General features: G+C 32.9%; 1 protein-coding gene across 1 annotated transcript in view; it reads left to right on the forward strand.

The window, feature by feature from the left end:
• IPO11 (importin 11) overlaps nucleotides 1-19,286 on the forward strand; it is a 168,224-nt gene that overhangs the window by 86,356 nt on the left and 62,582 nt on the right. The window contains 4 exon segments of the mRNA XM_006188200.3: nucleotides 2,318-2,394; nucleotides 7,827-7,906; nucleotides 8,426-8,506; nucleotides 19,068-19,163. Coding sequence (XP_006188262.2) covers nucleotides 2,318-2,394; nucleotides 7,827-7,906; nucleotides 8,426-8,506; nucleotides 19,068-19,163 — 334 coding nt within the window.

Genomic DNA, 19,286 nt, shown 5'->3' on the forward strand with positions numbered 1-19,286 from the left:
AAGTGATTATATCAACTGGTACTCCTGTCGGCAGTCACAAGAGTTTCCACTGTTATGTAGCTTTGCCAATACATGATATGTCACGTGTAAAGTTCTGCTAATCTGTTGAGGGTAAAATTGTACCTTGTATTGGTTATAATTTATATTTTCTTGATTGCTAGTCAAATTGGATATCTTTATATTTTTTATAGTCAAACTTAATGCAAATTTTTTAATCTTTTTCTGCAAAATATTTGTTCATTTGTTCTGTTCATTTTCCTTTTATTGACTATTTTTTGGATATTATTTCTTTGGACACTATTCCTTTGTCAGTTATATATATTGCAAGCAGTCTTCTCCCAGTATATGACTTGCATTTTAACTTTTTTGAGGCATCTTTTATACATAGTAATTGTTAACTTTAAAGTAGTTGTATTTCTCGGGCTTTTTCTTGAATTTTTTTCTAATCTAAAGCCATAAAAGTCTTGTGACATCTTGTAAAGTAAAGCCTTACTCTTTTCATATAAGTCCTGGAATTAATTTCTGTATTTTGTATGGGATAGAGGTCTGGTTTCTCACCACTGAAAACTTTGCTTCCTGACCATTGGAGCCTCTTCTATCATACATGAAAAAGTCTGTTTCTTGTACTTTCTATTCTGTGTATGGTTTTAATTCTAATTACAGTGGAATATTGTAATTAGAATTTATTAGTAATTACTAGTTATTAGTACTAGAATTAATTAGTAATTACTAGAATTACTAATTACTAGTAATCTAATTAGTGGAGACTAACTACAGTGGTTGTATAGTAAATCATAATATCTAGTAAGGCAAGTATCTCCCCGAATCCCTCCTCCATACTTTTTTGTTTTTTTGAGAAATTTCTTGTCTATTCTTGGTCATTTGCCTTTCACGTAATTTTAGAATCAGCTTGCTTTATTTCCAGGGAAAACAGTGTAGGGATTTGAGTTCAAGAATAATTGATTCTGTATAACAATTTAGAGAGGCATCTTTATGATGATAGGTTTTTATATGAGGACTCTTAAAACACCATGCATTTAAATTCATTATGTGTTTGATGTGTAGAAATTCAGTTGATTTTTGTACATTGATATATTCAGTAACCTTACTGAACTCTCTTAGTAATTCACATAATTTGTTTATGAATTCTTTCTTCCTCTTTTTTTTTTTTTTTCCTATCAGTCATAGCTTCTGTGAATAAGGACTAGGTAATTTTTTCCTCTCCTGCCCTTGTATTTTTTATTAACTTACTTGGCATACCACGTGAGAGGCCCTTCATATATAGACTCAGTAGATGTGAAGGTAGACAAAGTAATAGAGAGTGTTCTTTGATGTGTGCTTCTGTTTTTCTAGAGAATGTTTTCAACATATCATCACCAGGTGTGTTTCCTATGAGTATTTGGTAGGTAGTCTATCTTACCAGGTTAAGGAAGTTCCTTTCTATTTATATTTGGATAAGAGATTTTGTAGTAAGTGTTAGATTTAGAACTGGATTCTTCCCCCACCCCCACCCTTGGCTTCTTATAGATTTTGTGATGATCATTTTTTTCTTTTTTAACTTCTTTAGTGGGGATTGAAGAGGTAAACCAACTGCACACTTAGGTGATAAAGTACAACCCATATTTTATTTTTTATAAAATAGTTGCTTTAGATTGCTGATACTGTGAGTGAGATTGGCTTATCATTGGCCTTTGTTCATCTTTATTAAGTTTTACTAAGTTCATGTTTATTAAACATTTAGCATAAATTGTTTACTAATTCACTAGCCCAGTGTCTTATTGAAGGGACTGATCAATTACATGTGACAAATGAATATATCAAGAAAATAAAAACATCAGAATAGCTCATCCTCTTCCACCTTAATTCAAGAGAGGCTGGGAACAAGCCAGGACACCAGAAAGGGCAAGGCACCGAGTGGGTGCTCCTTAGACACTTGCTAGTTCATCAGTGGTTTGAAGAATTGAACAGTGGCAGTTCATTCAATGGCTTTTATTGAACACCTGAAAAAAAATTTCTCTTTCCTTGACCAATTCAAAATGATCATGTTTTTGCTTCATCATTGTAATTTTATTGTATGTATTCTAGTAAGTAGTTACTTGCTGACTTTTGCTGTGTATATAGAAATCATACATAATTTGTAGGTAGGTTTTAATTTTGATGAATTTGTTAATTTTTTTACTAGAAGGATAATCTTTATAACTATATTGTCCAATTTTCTTCTTTAAATTGAACAGTTTTTTTTTTTATACGTAAGGTGTGTTGTTAAAAGTTTTAATGGTTGTGGAAAGTGATTTAATCATCTGTTTTCGGTTCCTAGGTTAGTGACTTTGGAAAATAGCCCATGTGTTACACCAGAGTTGCTTCGTATATTTCAGAATATGTCGCCACTTCTTGGTATGTAGTAAAGCATAAACTTACTACTGTTTTTGAATGCAACCATAATACTGGACATTATAGGTGACTATAATTATACCTTCTGTTTTTAACTAAAGCCTCTGATTTCGAGAAATAAGTTGGATAACATTTTAATAGTTCCTGGATTTTTTTCCTATGGTATAACTTTTTAGAACTATTTCTACATATTAAATAAAAACAAACACTGAAGTCACTAAATCACTAAATAGAAACTCAAAAAAGTTCTTAGGAAACTAATTACAAATTAAGTTTGAATTTTACATGGTAAAATTTCTATGTTTGATAGCAGTTCTGTAAAGTATTTAAAAGGCTATATTTATATTGTAAAACTGCTTCTGTGTACCATGGTTTTGTCCAGCTTCTTTTACAAATGGTCTTTTGCTATCAGTTGTTTACAGAGGAGCTTTGTACATATTTCTAATTTAGCTAAGGGACCACCAAAATAAAGATTATTAAATATTACAGAATCATTTATTGTTTGTTGAGGTATTACCTATGTATGAGCTTGAAATCAGCAGCACTTTTGGCACATGAAACCAGAGAACTGGGCACTGTGCTAAGAGTAGGCTCTTAGTCTCTTTTAGCCACCATGAATGATAACTAGTTAGATTCCTTTTTGCCAATCTGAATGTGTATTCTGATGACAATTAATAATAGAAAATCTGTACTTTTCTGTTACATATCAGCTATCATCCAAAAGTATGTAATATCTTAAATTAAAAAAATTTTTGTTTATAGAGTTACTATTTTGTGAGGGATTTTACAGTGCAGAATCACATTTCAGCCTCATAGAGTTTAAGAATTGTATGCAGTGCCATTTAAGTTTTTTCCATTTGGAGTCCCACTCTTCAAGACACACACATGAAGCATCTTTAAATCCTTCATTAGAACTTTGTATATACTAAATGAATAGTTTAATATTGTCAGGAGAGGGCATTTTTGTAGGAAAACACTGGGTGAGAAGGCATACTTATTATGGTAATATCTGAAGACTATTTTTCTCTGAGGACTTATTTGTAGTGAGCAGTTTTGTTAGAGGAAAAATATTACTGAGGTTTAATGACACACCAGAAAAATAGTCTCACTCTTGACAATTTAAACAGGTATGGACTAAGACATAATTATAACTGATTTAGAAAACAGCTCTCTTCATTTGCTGGATGACCATGGGGGCTAGATATTGTAATTAGTCCCTCCTGTTTTTGGAGGTTTTTAAAATTCTTCTACCCTGTTCTTCAGAATAAATAAGACCTCAAATAATACAAAGATACCATTTGTCTTCTAATAAAAAGCCATTTGATGTTTATCATCTAGTATCCCCATAAAATGATGGGAAATTTTTTAAAAGATGAAGACAGTGGCAATAAACCAATCACTTATTGCCAGTCTCCCAGGAAAAGTTTTGTCATTGAGGATAGGAAAAATCCTTTTCACTTTCCTTTACTATCTGAAGGCCTTCTAGTTCTATTCTGCCTAACTTGGAGATCATATATGATAACATTCTGGATAATCCACAGTGCTTCCTTATACTTGACCTGAGAATGGAAACCTCAGCTAGACCTACCATTATCAACTTTGTCATAAACATGATTCAGGCTTTTCACATATAGATGACTTCACATGGTAATTTCACTTCACCCCAAATTGTATTCTACCCCAAATTCAGCATACCTAGACTTTACAAGGTAGTGGGAGAGAGGATTGGTAGCCAGGAAGAAGAGACTGAAAAAAGCACATGACCAATCCTACTGTAACCTTATGATACTACTGTGATGGTGGATTTAGATATGTTCTATTTTACAGCTTTACCATAGTAAGCTTTGTAGGTGATGCATAGTCCTTGCCGAGCTTGTCCCCTGCATGGGCTTCTCTCTCCCCGTCCTGCCCCAGGACACACACCAGACTCCCATATTCTCTACAGGAGCTGTGGTCAACCAAATGCAACTGTAGTCAACAAATCAATAAGGACTGTCATGTGTTTAGAACAATAGCTGGCACATAGTAAGCATTATTTAAGTGTTTTATAATTATATTTATTATTACTACTACTATTACTATTAACATTATTGCTGTTTTAAAAGAAAAAGTACCCAACCACTGGCTCTGTAGGATTTGTTAGTTAACTGAATCAAGAACTAGTGAAATTTCTTTCTGTGATAATTAATATTTGATTTAGACTTTTTTAACTTTCAAAGATTTTTAAAAGTTCTATATTTCATTAGTAGTATCAGTGAATATAGATAATATGGATGCTCTTGAATTATGTATTCCCTACTTTTGTCTTTGAAAACAAAAAGGATTATAGAAAATTTGTTTTATGCATTGCGGTATTTATATTTGCTTCAATAATATGAAGAAATTCTGTTTACAGATTATTTCTGTCACACTTAGTATACCTTGGTATCAGTATTACCTTCATTTTTGCTTGAGTATTGTACAGCTAATTAATATTGCTTGACATGTGGCTTTTTGCATATACCTTCTTTCAGGTGAGCTTTAAAATTTGAGATATAACCATAATATTTATTTTAACCTTTTAAGAATATAGATCAAACTGGATATTCACTTTTCTTAACAGTGAAAACACCTTTCTTGTTATATCAGTGAACTTTAAAAATTTATTTAATGAATAGATAGCTATTTTTTTAAGCAGAAATAAAGCTCCTGGCAAGAAGTTTCTCATTTTCATTTAAAACACATAAAACCAACAATACTGATGTTTAACTTAACCATTTTTAGAATATGTTAATTAAATATGAGTAAATTCAAGACTAGAATTCATTTTATATCCTTTTTTCCAAATGTAAGTAGAACTGGAGATATTTTAAGTAGAACCAGAGGCTATAAGTACAAGTATTTCTGATAATTTAGTTCCAAAGACTTGTTTCTAAAAATACTTTAAATCTTTTTTATGGTGTTAATTTTCTTAGTATTCTCGTTACTTGAAACGTAAACATTTGACTGGCTTTTTCCATGTTGTTGTAAGTGCCAAACTAATGTTCCTTGACCGATTAAATTTTTCTGCCAGTAACTTCTTGTCTAATTTGGAAGGAACTTTTCCCACCTGCCTTCTTGATGATGTAGGGTATCTTACACATTTAGCTTTCTCAGAGATTAAAATAAAAGGAGAAACTATTATAGTTTCATTTCCAAACATAAGTAGTATGATTGAACATAGATTTCTACTGAATCTATAACATAATTCAGTAATTTTTCCTTTTTGTTCCCTTTATGATAACATGAAAGAATAAATAAAATGTAACATGAAAGTACAGAATAAAAATAGAAGTAAAAGAGTAGAGAAAAACAAAGAGGAATGGAATATAAATTTTAATTAGACAAACAGATATAAGTCATATGTACACATAGCATAACTAGATACTTTGGCCATAGAGTTGACTCAGAGCTCTCTTTGAAAGAAAAACTCAATCACTTAAATTAGGGATTTTCAGGTCAGACATTGTTGACATTTTGGGCCAGGTAATTCTTTGTTGTGAGGGTCTGTCTAGTGCACTGTAGGAAGCTTAGTAACATCCTTAGCCTCAACCTACTAGGTGCTAGTTTTAACAACCAAAGTTTCCAGACATTGCCAGATGTCCTCTAGGGAGCATAATTACCCATGATTAACATTTGAATTAAATTATTCACAGGGCCTAAAAATAAATACAGCTCTGTTACATGGTTAAAGTACAGCTCCTTCTGATACTAGGACCAGACAATAATTTTTCTTCAGAGTCTTACGAGGAACTCATGAATATAATGAAGTGTTCAATATACCTTAAAATAGATATATTTATTAATTTTAAGGCTATTTTTACTATTAGTATTTAATAATTGCCAGTGATAACATGCTCTAGGAAATTTAGTAAAAGCTATCCTTGGCATGATGGAGACATGAAAAGCAGTATGAAGTGACCTAATCCCTTGAGTATTTCCTTGTATAAACTGATCCAGAGATAACTTTTAAAGTATCTGTAAGAAGAGGTAAGCGCTATGGTTTTTAAAATCAGTCCTTCTTAGATATTGTTTCCTTCTTCATAGGTCTTGATAAAGTTTTAGATGACAGTGAGTTAGACATTGGACATATCTGGAATGTAGCTATTCTAAGTTCTCACTTAAATGTAGAACCCTTCTGCCTTACTTATCGCAGTGGCTGCCAAACAGTCTGCTGTTCAATGTTGGTCTGCCAAACATTGTATGTGCACAAGTGCAGACTTGACTTTCTCCTTGAGAGGAAAAGAACAATGTGAATTTTTCACAAGGATAACTTTATCCAGTACAATGGTCTACCCTTTTAGTCTGAGTTTTTTGGCATAATTCTGTTGTGGAAAATATTTAGATGACAGCCTTTTTTCTAAAATATCTTTCATTTGCATGGCAACAAGTTATTAGTCTCTGTCTTATTTATTAAATCCTAAAGTATAGAACTAATACCTTTAAAACATATTTTGAACTTAGGGTATGATTATCATTTTCCTGTGAAAGTTTATGAGAAATACTCATCTGAGTAGAGTGTCTTTTCACTTTGCTAGGATATGAGCTAAATAAGAACCTATGGCCTAGACCAGTGTTTACTGGGAAGAATTTTTTTCACCTGTCCTATTGCAAGTGAATATAATTTCTAAAATATTAGCAGTACAGAATGAAAGGTTTTAGATAAAGATGTTATTTTAAGGTCATGTTTTGAGCTGTATAATTTTATACATAAAATCTGTGTTCTATTGTATGTGATAAGACATGTAAAAAACACTGCATAAACATTTGATCATATTTAATGAAATAGTTTTCTACTTTGTACTTGAAAAGGAATAGCTAAAAATAATATCCTTTTCTGATACTATTCTGGTAATGACATTTTAAAGAACATTTTTATGTGTAAATTTTTAATAGGGGAGCAGATCTGAAGAACAAAGCACAAGGATTGAGAGTATCTAAACATAGTATAATTTTTGGCATTTAATAAGGACTCTTCATAAGTAGGGTAGCATGTTCAGTGCCAGCACAGTAGACACTCAGTAGATGCTTATTGAGTGAATTGAGTGAACCCATTTAAGTAGATGTCAAAATAGGATGGTAAAATGATTCAATTGCATGTTGTTTGCCATGCTGGTACTAGAAGTTTAGTTTGAAATGAAAGGTTGAGTCATGTAGTTATTTTCTGAAAGGAAAAAAAAAGGGAGCTAAATATTTTCTAAATTGTTTTAACTAGTGGGAAATATAAGGGAAAGCATTAATGTATAGGTTAATGCCAGTTTTTTTAGATAGGTATCTGTATACTAGGAGTCTGAATAGCATTCGGAAAAGATTTGTAAAGAGCATGTAACTTACCTTTAAATAAATCACTTCACTTAAACTAATTTTTAAACAATGAAATAATTTGTCCTTTTTAAAAAAATTTATTATTTTGGCAGAATTAAGTTCAGAAAATCTCAGAACCTGCTTTAAGATCATCAATGGTTATATCTTTTTATCATCAACAGAATTTTTACAGGTATGTTGTAGTAGTTTTTGTGTTGTAAAAATTCATGTAGTTATTATTTTTATTGTTTCTTATTTGAAATCAGGAGGTACCTTTTCAAAACCTAAAAGAGCAATCTGTTACTTTAAAGAGGGGGGACACTTTATAAGCATTGCCCATTACAGGACAGGTGTGATGCAGTTTCATGAATTATGTTATTTAATATAGAAAATATGCTGTACAAATAAATATATCCTAATATTTCTGTAAAAACCAGAAAAGCAATAAGCTGCATTTTTATTTTTTAAATTTTTCCTAAAGCATTCTAATTGAAACTTTATATGCTTAGAACTTTAGTATCTAATTCTCAAATAGATTATAATGAGTCCTAAATTGAATTTTTTTTTAATGGAGGTACTAGGATTGAACCCAGGACCTCATGCATGCGCTCTACCACTGAGCTATACCCACCCCCTCCAAAATGAATTTTATGCCTTTTTTGATATTGCAGATACATTCATCTGTGTATTTTGACTTTTCATTGAATTTCAGACATATGCAGTGGGTCTATGTCAGTCCTTTTGTGAACTGCTAAAGGAAATTACTACAGAAGGTCAAGTTCAAGTGCTCAAGGTATTCTCCTCTTTTTAATGAATACTGTTGTAAGGTTTCCCTCTGTATTTTGTTAAATTGGACCTTCATTTGGGTTTGGATGATTGACAAGAAGGGGAAGAATAATTCTAGACAATATTTGCTTTTAGCAATATTAAGTTGGTCTCATACCTTTGGACCAGAGTTCTCAAATTTGATTGTGCATACAGATCACCCAAGGATGTTGTTAAAAATGCAGATTTCACATTTCTCACAGGGTTTCTGCTGATGGGACCCCAATCAAGGTTCCCCTTATCCTGAGACCTTACTTTGTGTGCAATACTTTAAAAGCTTTCATAAATCATGCAGAGTTTCCTGACATCTGAAATTTTTCACCCCTCCAGTTTGTTGGACTGCTTTTGGGACAAAAATTTCCCATTATCATTTGGTACTTTTAATTTCAACTGGCTGTTGAAATTAGAGTACCAAGTTTGTATGATTGTGTGTAACTAAGAACCAATGTTGAATCATTGTGTTGTACACCTGAAACTAATATACTTTTACATGTTAATTTAAAAGAACTTAAAAACAAACAAACCCTGAGCTCTGAGTTAATCTTTATGCATTGTATCTTTACAGATTCCCAATGTTATCTTTATATTTTGTATATGGTTGTATATAATTAAGAAGTAACAGGCTCTGAGTTGTATATTTTTATAATATCTATGTTAAAGGCAAATAGTATCAATTAAATGTCTATGTTTACATATAAACATAAGTATACATAACTATATATTAACTATATCTTTACATGTATTTGTATATGTGTGTATATGTACACATATTTTGTATAGACTTTGTGAGAAACTGTAGTTGTTGAAAGCATCTTGTTTTTGTTTCTAATTTCTTAGCTATGTTCTAAGTCAGATATGAGTGCTGGTTAGGTGAAGTGTCACCATAGCATAACAAAATGGCTTTTTGTGTGTGAAAACTATTTCACTGCTTTAGATCCTAAAAACTATTTGATTTCCTCCCAGTGAAGTGAAAAAGTGTTTGCCCAAGGAGGTTCATTATAAGAAATGTGTTTAATCACAATAATTGTAGCATCAATTCATAATATATTTGGGGGCTAGGTGTGTATACATTTGTGCAGATGATAAAGTCTCCTTTCATATTAACCAGTAAGAGTAATCATCAATTGGAACTTACTCAAACATTATACTATTTTATGTGCTGTTCTTCAGACATTTATTATACATACATTCATTATACATATGTACGCACATGTAAAGCTCCAGATATCTGTATTAATTTGCATGTTAATTTGATTTTCAGATTGTTGTATGCAGTGTCATTGCTGATTAATCAGTCACTTACCATACAGGTCAAGGGTCAGCAAACTTTCTCTGTAAAGGACCAGGTAGTAAATATTTTAGGTGTTGTAGGCCATACAGTCTTTATCTCAACTATTCATTTCCCGCTGTTGTAGATTGAAAGCAGTCATAGATGACATGTAAATGAATGAGTGTAGTTATATCCAACAATGCTTTATTTACAAAATTATGCAGTTGTTCAGATTTGGCCGAAGGGCACAGTTTGCCAAACCCTGGTATTGATATTCAGTGCTTTCTTCTAGCCACAGGTGATAGGAAAACCACACTTTCTGTTCTTCAGCAATTCATTCTTCAGGGGGAAGGAGACAAGTAAACAACCAGCCCATATTCCGTGTTAATGTAAATAGTAGTTTTGGTTAGAGATATCTCAGAATTACCTCGGGAACTTTTAAAAAAATCCCAGTAAGGTATAAGATGTTAGTATTTCTTTTTAAATAGTTCCCCAGGTTATTTTCATGAGCACTTTTCACTGTGAGCCATTGCTGTTTATTTGCTTTATGTTACTCTGGGAGTATAGAAGTTGTCATCTTACCAAGTATTTTGCGGAGAACATTTTTCAGCAAGAAGGAATTGTGATGGGAGCTGAGTGAGTCTTAAAGTTTGGTAGGGTTAGGGTTGCCCAATAAAACATAGTATTTTTATTGCTTATCCTGGCATTCCTAGTAGGGTGAATTAGACTAATACAGTGTTAAATACTAAAGAGAAGTGAACAAGACTAAGAGCAGAGAGAATTCTGTGAGGATTATCTGTTAAGGGTGGAGATAGTGGTGTTATTTAAAACCTTCAGTGTCTGTAAATTGGAGGGGGTCATATGCCACACTGAAGTGTTGTTATGAAGTGCTGAGAAAACGGTGTTACATTAAGGGCTGTATTGGTTTCCTAGGCCTACCATAACGAAGTACCACAACCTAGATGGCTTAAAACAACAGAAATTAACTTATAATATTTACAATGATGGTCTCTCTCACAAGGTTCTGGAAACTAGAAGTCTGAAATCAAGATGTTGGCAGGGCCATGCTCTCTTTGAAGATGCTAGGGGAGAATCTCTCCCATGCCTCTCTCTTAGCTCCTAGTGGTTACCAGCAATCTTTGGCTTCCCTGGCTTGTACGTGCGTCATTCCAGTCCCTGCCTCCTTTGTCACATGACATTCTGCTTCTGTCTGTTTTCTCTTCTTGTAAAAGCACCAGTCATAGTGGATTAAGGGCCTACCCTAGTAATTTCATATTAACTTAATTATCTTGGCAAAGACCCTATTTCCAAATAGGGTCACATTCACATGTACTTGGGATTAGGACTTCAGCATATTTTGGGGGTCAACGCGTAACAAAAATTTACTGTCAAAAGATTGCCTTTGGGTGTGGAGAGGCAATGAGAAAAATCTGATCTGAGTAGATTTTGTAGATGAAAGTCACCCAGTAGAAGACAGAATGGCTCTAGGTGATACAAGGGATTGGGATTTTGAGTCTAGAGTTTATGTGGAAGGGGCTCTTAGAGTTCGTTTTCTCAGCGAGTTGGCAAGACTGATAGTGGTTGAAGCTGTAGATACAGTGTTAGGTGAAGAGTATAGGAAACTGGCATGACTTCAGCATTTTCAGTTAGAAAGGAGATAAGGCTGTCAGAGACGCCTGATGCCTGTCACTGTGAGGCAGAGTACATTGCAGAGTACATTGCAGTACATCACACTTGGGGTGAGGGGTGGGTTGAGTAATATTCATCTCAGTATTCATTCTTGAGTGAATTGTATCTTTCTGATGTTTAGGTTGATATTTAAGAAAGATTAAGTTGTATTAGAATGTCATCTTACACTTTAAGAGATTTCTTATAAAGTAGAAAGGCTTTTAGCCAGAGTTGAAATTAAAAAGTTCTTTGGTTAATTATGATTTTTCCCAGAGAGTTTATTTATCAAATTATAGTCTTCAGCATATTCTCTGATTTGCTGTTTGTATTTGAAATCACAGTAGAAACTTAAATCCAAAATTTTGATGTAAACTAAAAAGTAGGTATATAGAGAGTGAAAATACAAGAGAACTCTATGGTTTAAATTTCATAGGTTCTTCAGTTTCTTTTTTTAAAGTGGTGGGTAAGGCGAGAATGTGAAAGCCCTTGTTACCGAGAAGCTCGTGGACTCTGAAGCAGTAACAACAGGAATCTGTGTGTGGCTTGTTGAGACCCCAGATATTTGAGGCCTAGTCTACCATCACATGTCTGACCGTTCTCACCAGTACTGATTTCAGAATACTCTAGCTCCAAAGCTAACAAGCAAATAGCATTACACATGTTGGTTTCTAAAATGTTTCTGTGAATTTTTATCGCATTTATGCTCTTACCAAGCGGATAGAGTGGCAATACATAAGTATATTGAGGAACTTCATCTGTCTTATATAATCTTAGCTCCATCTTTTGCCTTGATGATATTTTCTTCTCTGAAAGTAGAGGACATAACAAAGAAATGATACTTTGGACTTAATTCTGACAGTTGGAGGAAAAACTGATTAGCAGTGTGGGAGTGATAGAAATTTGAGAGAAAATTGCTGTGTCATTTTGATGTTGTCTTTATAGGTTTTTCAGTGTGTGTGTGTGTGTGTGTGTGTGTGTGTGTGTGTGTGTGTATGTTTTATCTTTCTTTCTTCTCTATTAGACTGTAAGCTTTTCCGTGATCCTAAATTTAGTAAACACTAACAGTACATTTGGGATGTTATTCTCTCCTTGATCTGTGCCTTGGTTTGCGCACCCAGCTCTGCTACTTATACATTCTTGAGTACATGCTGAGCCTAAGTTCTTTTGTTTATTATAGAAGGGGTTGTACTACATGGTTTTTAATAATCTATAACTATGCATTATCTGAAATCTCCTATGTTAAATTATAATCTATAAATTCTAAGTGATGAAAAAGGTTCTTTCTTATGTTTAAACACATACCAGAAGAAACTTAAATTGAAAGTGGTTTTTTCTCCTGCTTTTCTGCAATATTATTAATAAAGTAATTGTTGAAAGACAACTTGTTCTGAGTCATATGGAATGGGATTGTGAAATTTATTTGAAAAATGAAGCACGTTTTTAGGATATGTCCTAAGGAAAATACTTACTTTCTTCTTACTATTTGTTTTTAATTATATTCTTACCAAATAATTAGACTCGGTAGAGCAGAGCAGGGAAGACTGTGGACTAAAGCAAAACTGCTAGGGTTATAATATTGGCTCTGCTACTTCACAGCTGTGTGAAGTGAGCAAGTTAATCTCTGTTCCTCACTTTCCATCTGTAAAATGGGGATAAAAATGTTATCTACTTCCTAGCGTTGAGGTGGGGATTCCATGAACTTACATGTAAAGCACTTATAATGTTGCCTAGCATGTAATCAGTTAATATAAGTGGCTTTTTTTTTTCTAATTATATAGTTATCTAATTATATAATCTCCCAGTGGGGGAAAATAGGCTACTGTGCTTCTAGGCCAGATAGTTTATTTGATTGTTAATATCCTTCGTTGCCTGTAAGAAAAACAGAACAAACCAAGTTATTCTACCTGTTCCTTTGACCATTCTCCTAAATAAATGTTTATTTAAAATAAAGAATGCATTAAATTTTTATAACTTAAGTAGGTAATTTGCACAATGATAGAGCTTTTTACTTATTCCAGAATCATGTTATCTCAGCTGGCTTTTTAAAATTAATTGTTTTTAATTCTTTCTTGCTTTTCAGAATAATACAACCTTTAAAAAATGTTTTTATTATGGAAAATTCCAAATTTACCTAATGCACAACACTACCCTTACAGTTTTACTAGAAGAAAAATCTAGTTGCATCTCCTTTTTCCTTGATGTGGAAGAAGGTAAAGTCATTGTTTGTCCCCTAGTTGTACGTAATGTTTTTCGATTGAACAATTCAGCACAAATCAGTTACCATGCAAATATACATTGAAATATTTATAACATTTAAAATAAGTTACACGTTAAACCAGCTTCTAAGTATTCCAGCTGGAAGTCATTAGTAAGATATAAATACTTGAATTAAAAATTGAGAACCTAATAATGTGTTTAAGACTGCATTTTTACATAACATTGCTATATCTAAAACACTGTTTGACCTGAAATCTCATAAACTGAATTTTATTATTTATTAAATGTATGTTAAATACTAGGCATATACTAATTATCATGAATAAATTACTTTTTTTACATAAATGAATATTTTAGGATCCTTTTATACTTCTACTTGAAAGCTGAGAAAACTCTCAAAATTTTTGGCATCTTCCTGTTCTCAGAGTTCCAGTAAAGCTATAATAATGGTTTTTAATATTAGCTCATTTTTTTAATACCTCTCAGATACTGTTTCTTAATATAATATGCCGTATAACATTTTAAATACATTTTTGACTAAGTGTCACTGTTATACTAATTTCTGACAGTATCTGGAAGTAACATTTTTGTTCTTTGAAGCAGAAAATTACAATGTTATGAAAATTGGATAGAGAGACAAGTATGCCTGCTTTAGGAGCAAATGGTTAAGAGCAAAAATAGGCTTTATTGTATTCTGTGACTTAGAACAAGTTAACTAGATGAATATAATTATGTTCTAAAAATACTCAAATATAAATTATTAGCATTTTTAAAATTTGAAATTTATCTATATGTATACATTCTTCTTTGAGTTTAGAAAGTTCTCTTTTTTGTCATGGTATTATCAAACATTAGTGAGCCAAATTGCTTTCATTCACTGTGATAAGCCTTATTTAAGATGGCACAAATATTTTTAAGGTATAATTTATTATGTAAAAATAATAGTTAATACTGGCATTTACTATATGGTACACATTTCTAAGCATGTAACATAGAGTTTATTTAATCCTCACATAAACCTATGATGATAGTACCATTCTTTCCCCATTTTTACAGATGAGAAATTAAATCACAAAGAGGTAAATATTTTGTCCAAGGTCACAGCTAGTAAGTATTGGAGCGATGATATAAACATAGGCATTCTGACTTCAAGATCTGTGCTCTTAACTACTTTGTTTGCAGTGTAAGCCTTAAATCAAGAAAATTGTTTTGAGTGTGAGGCTCAAACTAAAAGCCTGCATTTTTGACAGGGATTATAAAAGCACTGTCTGTTTCTAAACTGTTTCAGATATATTCAGAAAAGGGATGGATTAAAATTAAAGTTCAGAAGTCCTATTTTTGCAATAGCAAGATGGTGATAAAAAATTATTAGTAACAGATGATTGGATGATAAGATAGGTACTGCGGCTTATTCAGCCACACAAAGGAGTACTAGGAAGACTGAGAAAGGAATGAAGACAGCCTCACAGTACAGTTCTGGAGTAATTTGAGAATAGTATCTAGAGTTTTCTTGTATTTAAATAGTGCAACATAGATAGCAATGGAAAAATAAACCAAATTGATGCGAGTGGCTATGTAGGGGGAAGAGATTGAGAGACTGGAAGCTAGATCTTTCAGGGTGTATATCTCTTCTGTCCTTTTTGCTTTGGAGCTATACAGATGTTTTATGTGATATAAAATAATAAAGTAAAAGCAGTTCTAAACATGGGGAAAAAAAAACCCTGAAACATCTAAATCTAACTATTACTATCTTGGTGTTATAAGCCATCTTAGAAAATTGCAAGCAACTTTAATACATACTAATTCTACATTTATATCCCTGGTAGATTATAACATTAGAACAAAATAAACCCACAGGAAATTATAAATTGCCCTCAGTAGTGTTATTGTTATCAGTAATATTGGTATTGGTATTTTGAAACACATATGTGCATATGTGGATGTTTTTGTACATAGCAGTAAAAGCAAACAAGTTAAGGTTATCAGAATCTGGGATTTTTCAGTATAAGGGGAAAAAAGGTGGAACTATAAAAGCAAAGAAGGTATGTAAAATGCTGTAATCTTATATGGATTTGGTAAATTATTGGTATATACTTTTCAGGGAGAGAAAAATAGATTTCCCAATACTGTGTAAGCAAAGACCTAGAAACACTGTCAATTCAGTGGCAATAAACACCTCAGAGCCTAGACTGTGGTCTGTAAATACTGTGTCCTGCTGGTTGACTCCAGAACTCAGGCAAGAGAGACACAAGATAAACTGGGGAGATCTCCTTGTGCCAGAAGGAAGGGAAGGTGGAATCTGTCAAAAAAAAGCAGGAATCAACTTGAAGGAGTTCCCACTGGCTAATGATGGGACAGTTTGAGCATCAAAACAAAACTAAACTAACTGGATTAAAACACATCAAACATGCTAAAATTTCTGAGAACATAATGATTCCCCCCAAGAAGAGTAAGTTATGATTTAAATTCTATTAATATCTGTAAATTGCCTTATTTTAAACTATCTATTATTAGTTTAGTTGTCTTTAGTGTTATTTCCCTCTTAGAGATGTTTGGCAATCTGGGTGTACATGATTTCAATTAAAATATTTTAAAAAATCTTGTTTAGAAGTAAGAACACTGCTGCTGATCATGTTCAGTAGGATTTTGATCATTATGAAAGAACCTTCTTTGCAATGGAAATTTGAACTGTGTGACTTTTTGGTCACAACTGCAATACCTTCCTTGGACAGTGGGCTGTAGAGTGTCATGTCTGTGAGAATTATATAGGACCATTCTATATGGATTTTCCCATAGGTTTCTCAAGTTCAGTATCTTCAAAATGAAGCCTCATTGTTACTAATGGCACCATGATTGTACCCATTGACCAAACATGAAAACTAGGAGTAATTCCAGATTTCTTCACCTTTGGGCAGTTGTTTAGTTGGTTTTCAATATCTGATTAGTTCTACTTTCTGAATGTTCTCTTGATTCTAATCCACAATTTTTGCCTCCAAGTCTGATAATGGTATTTTCCTGCCTAATTTTTCAGAAAGGACCTCATTGTTTCTATGGTTCCTGGCCTTTTTGAATACAGAGACTCCATTTTAGTTCTGAAATATGTGAATCCTTTACACAACAGCAACTATACTTTTATACATAAAGAAAATGCATCAGGACAGAGTTGAATAGTACTGAATAATACTTTTCAATGAATTTATATTTTAAAAGTCATAAGAAGTATGTGATTACTTATACTTTTCTACACAGACTTCTGTAATCTTTAGAGTTAATTTTTTTTGGTGTAGTTTTTTAAGTGCAGTAAATTCTCTGCCACTTGTCTCTGCTCAATATGTTCATATACATTGATCCATCAGGATTTTATTACTTTCATTTTCTTATATAAGTCTGTTTCAGAGCCATGCTGACTCCCCCCCTCTTACTCTTCCTCTCCAAGCTTGTTGCTTCTTTTTCTTTTTCCTAGTATTCTGAAATTTTGCAGTGATATGCCTTCATGTAGGTTTATTTTAATTAATTGTCCTGGGCACTGCTGGACCCTTTTAGTCTGGAAAGTCTCTCTTCTTGACCCTTTAAAGAAAATACATTGTATTCTCCTGGAATAGGGGAAGGTTAGTTGCCCAAATATGCAGATTGGGGAATATCTGGCACTCTGTGTCTTAAGTAGACTTCCAGTCACTCTTATTTTTAGCTTTTCTTTTACCCTCTTTTCCAAAGATATATGGCTCTGCTAATCCCTGTGTCTTTTGATAGGGAGTGGTAGGGAGAAGATACACACGATGTACATACAGTTGCTCTCAGCTTTCTCTATTGCAGCCTTAGGTTTTAGCCTTCTCTCATTTGGTAAGTCAGTTACCTCTTGACTTTCTTCTTTGTAGATTCCAATATTCATCTCTCATTCCCTTTGTCCTTTTAAAATTATGCCCTCCTCCCTTAAGAATCTTTTCACTCTAATTTTTGTGGGGTTTCAGAAGGGAGTGAAATTGATGTGTGTCAAACAATCAGCAGATGGCCTTATCTTCCACTTGTAGATAATATAGATGTTTGGTGACATCTACCTCTGAGACTCTCTCTGTCTACTGCCTTATCTACATCTTCCCCCTCTTTATTCCAATCTATTTTTTTTAACAAAATAAACTTCACTGAAGTCCAGTTTAATCATGTTCTGAATCTCATCATCTCCCATTGCTTTTAATCAGGAACAGTGATATCTTTTCTCCTGTATCTCTTAGTAGATATCATAGTGTTTGACACACAGTAGAAGTTTTTATATTTTTTAAAATTTTCTTTGGACATTCCTTTTACTTTTTTGCACAAAACTAGACAATGTTATCATTCATTGTAGTATTTGCTTACTTTGAGAATGTTAAAATGTGCAAGGTGTATTTGATTGTCACTGTGCTGTTGGCACTTAATGAGCAGAGACCAGAGATGCTAAAAACCCCTTAATGTTTAAAACAGTCCTGCACAGTAAATGCTGCTCCCACGCAGAATGCCAGTAGTCAGTCTTCAGACACATTGCTGGAAGCTTTAAGAGAAACCTGGCTCTGCCTTGAGGCTGGTACTTGCCTACTACCCTCTCAAATGGTGTCTGTTTTCATTCTTACCCCTCAAGCAGTGGGGCTGAAGTGTGGAACATTTCTTTTTGGTCCTCACTGCTGCTCCCTGAGCACTGCCTTCCTTACTCCCTTAAAAGACAACAACAACAAAAAAACCCAAAACAAAAATCCCACCCCAGTTTGAATTTCATGCTACTTGTCTTTGTTATGGAAGGAACCCATCTCACTCATATAAAAGTAATTTATATACAAATTTGTCACCTGTATCAATCAGTGTACATGGTTAATAATCTATATAATTTATATAATAAATAGGATTATTTCTCATTTAATAAATATGCAGTGTATATGCAACATGCCCTTTTCCATCCAATTCATTGATAAATTTAAATGTAGACTTATTTTTGGATAGTAGCTATAGTTGTTACTAATTTCCCTTTTCACTATTAAAAGCCAATACTTTTGAAATGCCTTATTGCCTCTATAAGTGCAACATTTTTTCAAGGTTATTTGTTTAAAATGCAAAGATAAGAATTACATTAACAACATGATACCTATATTATCAGAATGTGATTAATTATAATTCAATGCAAGATATATAGCTGTGTCTAAACATGTATTGTACACTTAAATTGCAGCTTTTAATAGATTATCTTAGAAAAGTGTGTCTAGTGCCAGAATGTTGAATACTTCATGTACTTGTATGTATTCTCAGATTTGGTGCGTGACATTTAATAAATTGTTTTCTTTGCCTGTATTTTGTATAAAGCAGTGACTTGCATATAAAGTATTACCAGAGTGTCTTTCTGGCTTTTTAGGTTGTGGAAAATGCCCTTAAAGTGAACCCAGTATTAGGCCCGCAAATGTTTCAACCAATTCTACCTTGTGTTTTCAGAGGTATTATAGAAGGGGAGGTAAGATTTTTCTTAATCTTCTAAGACTATTGTTGGATTGTAGGGTTTTATTTTAATTATTTTTCTTCTTCATTGGAAAATTACTTCTTCATTGTTAGAAATAAAAGGAAAGCTTTTCTTATT

Source organism: Camelus ferus, chromosome 3 (genome assembly GCF_009834535.1).
Source record: "Camelus ferus isolate YT-003-E chromosome 3, BCGSAC_Cfer_1.0, whole genome shotgun sequence".
NCBI lineage: Eukaryota > Metazoa > Chordata > Mammalia > Artiodactyla > Camelidae > Camelus > Camelus ferus.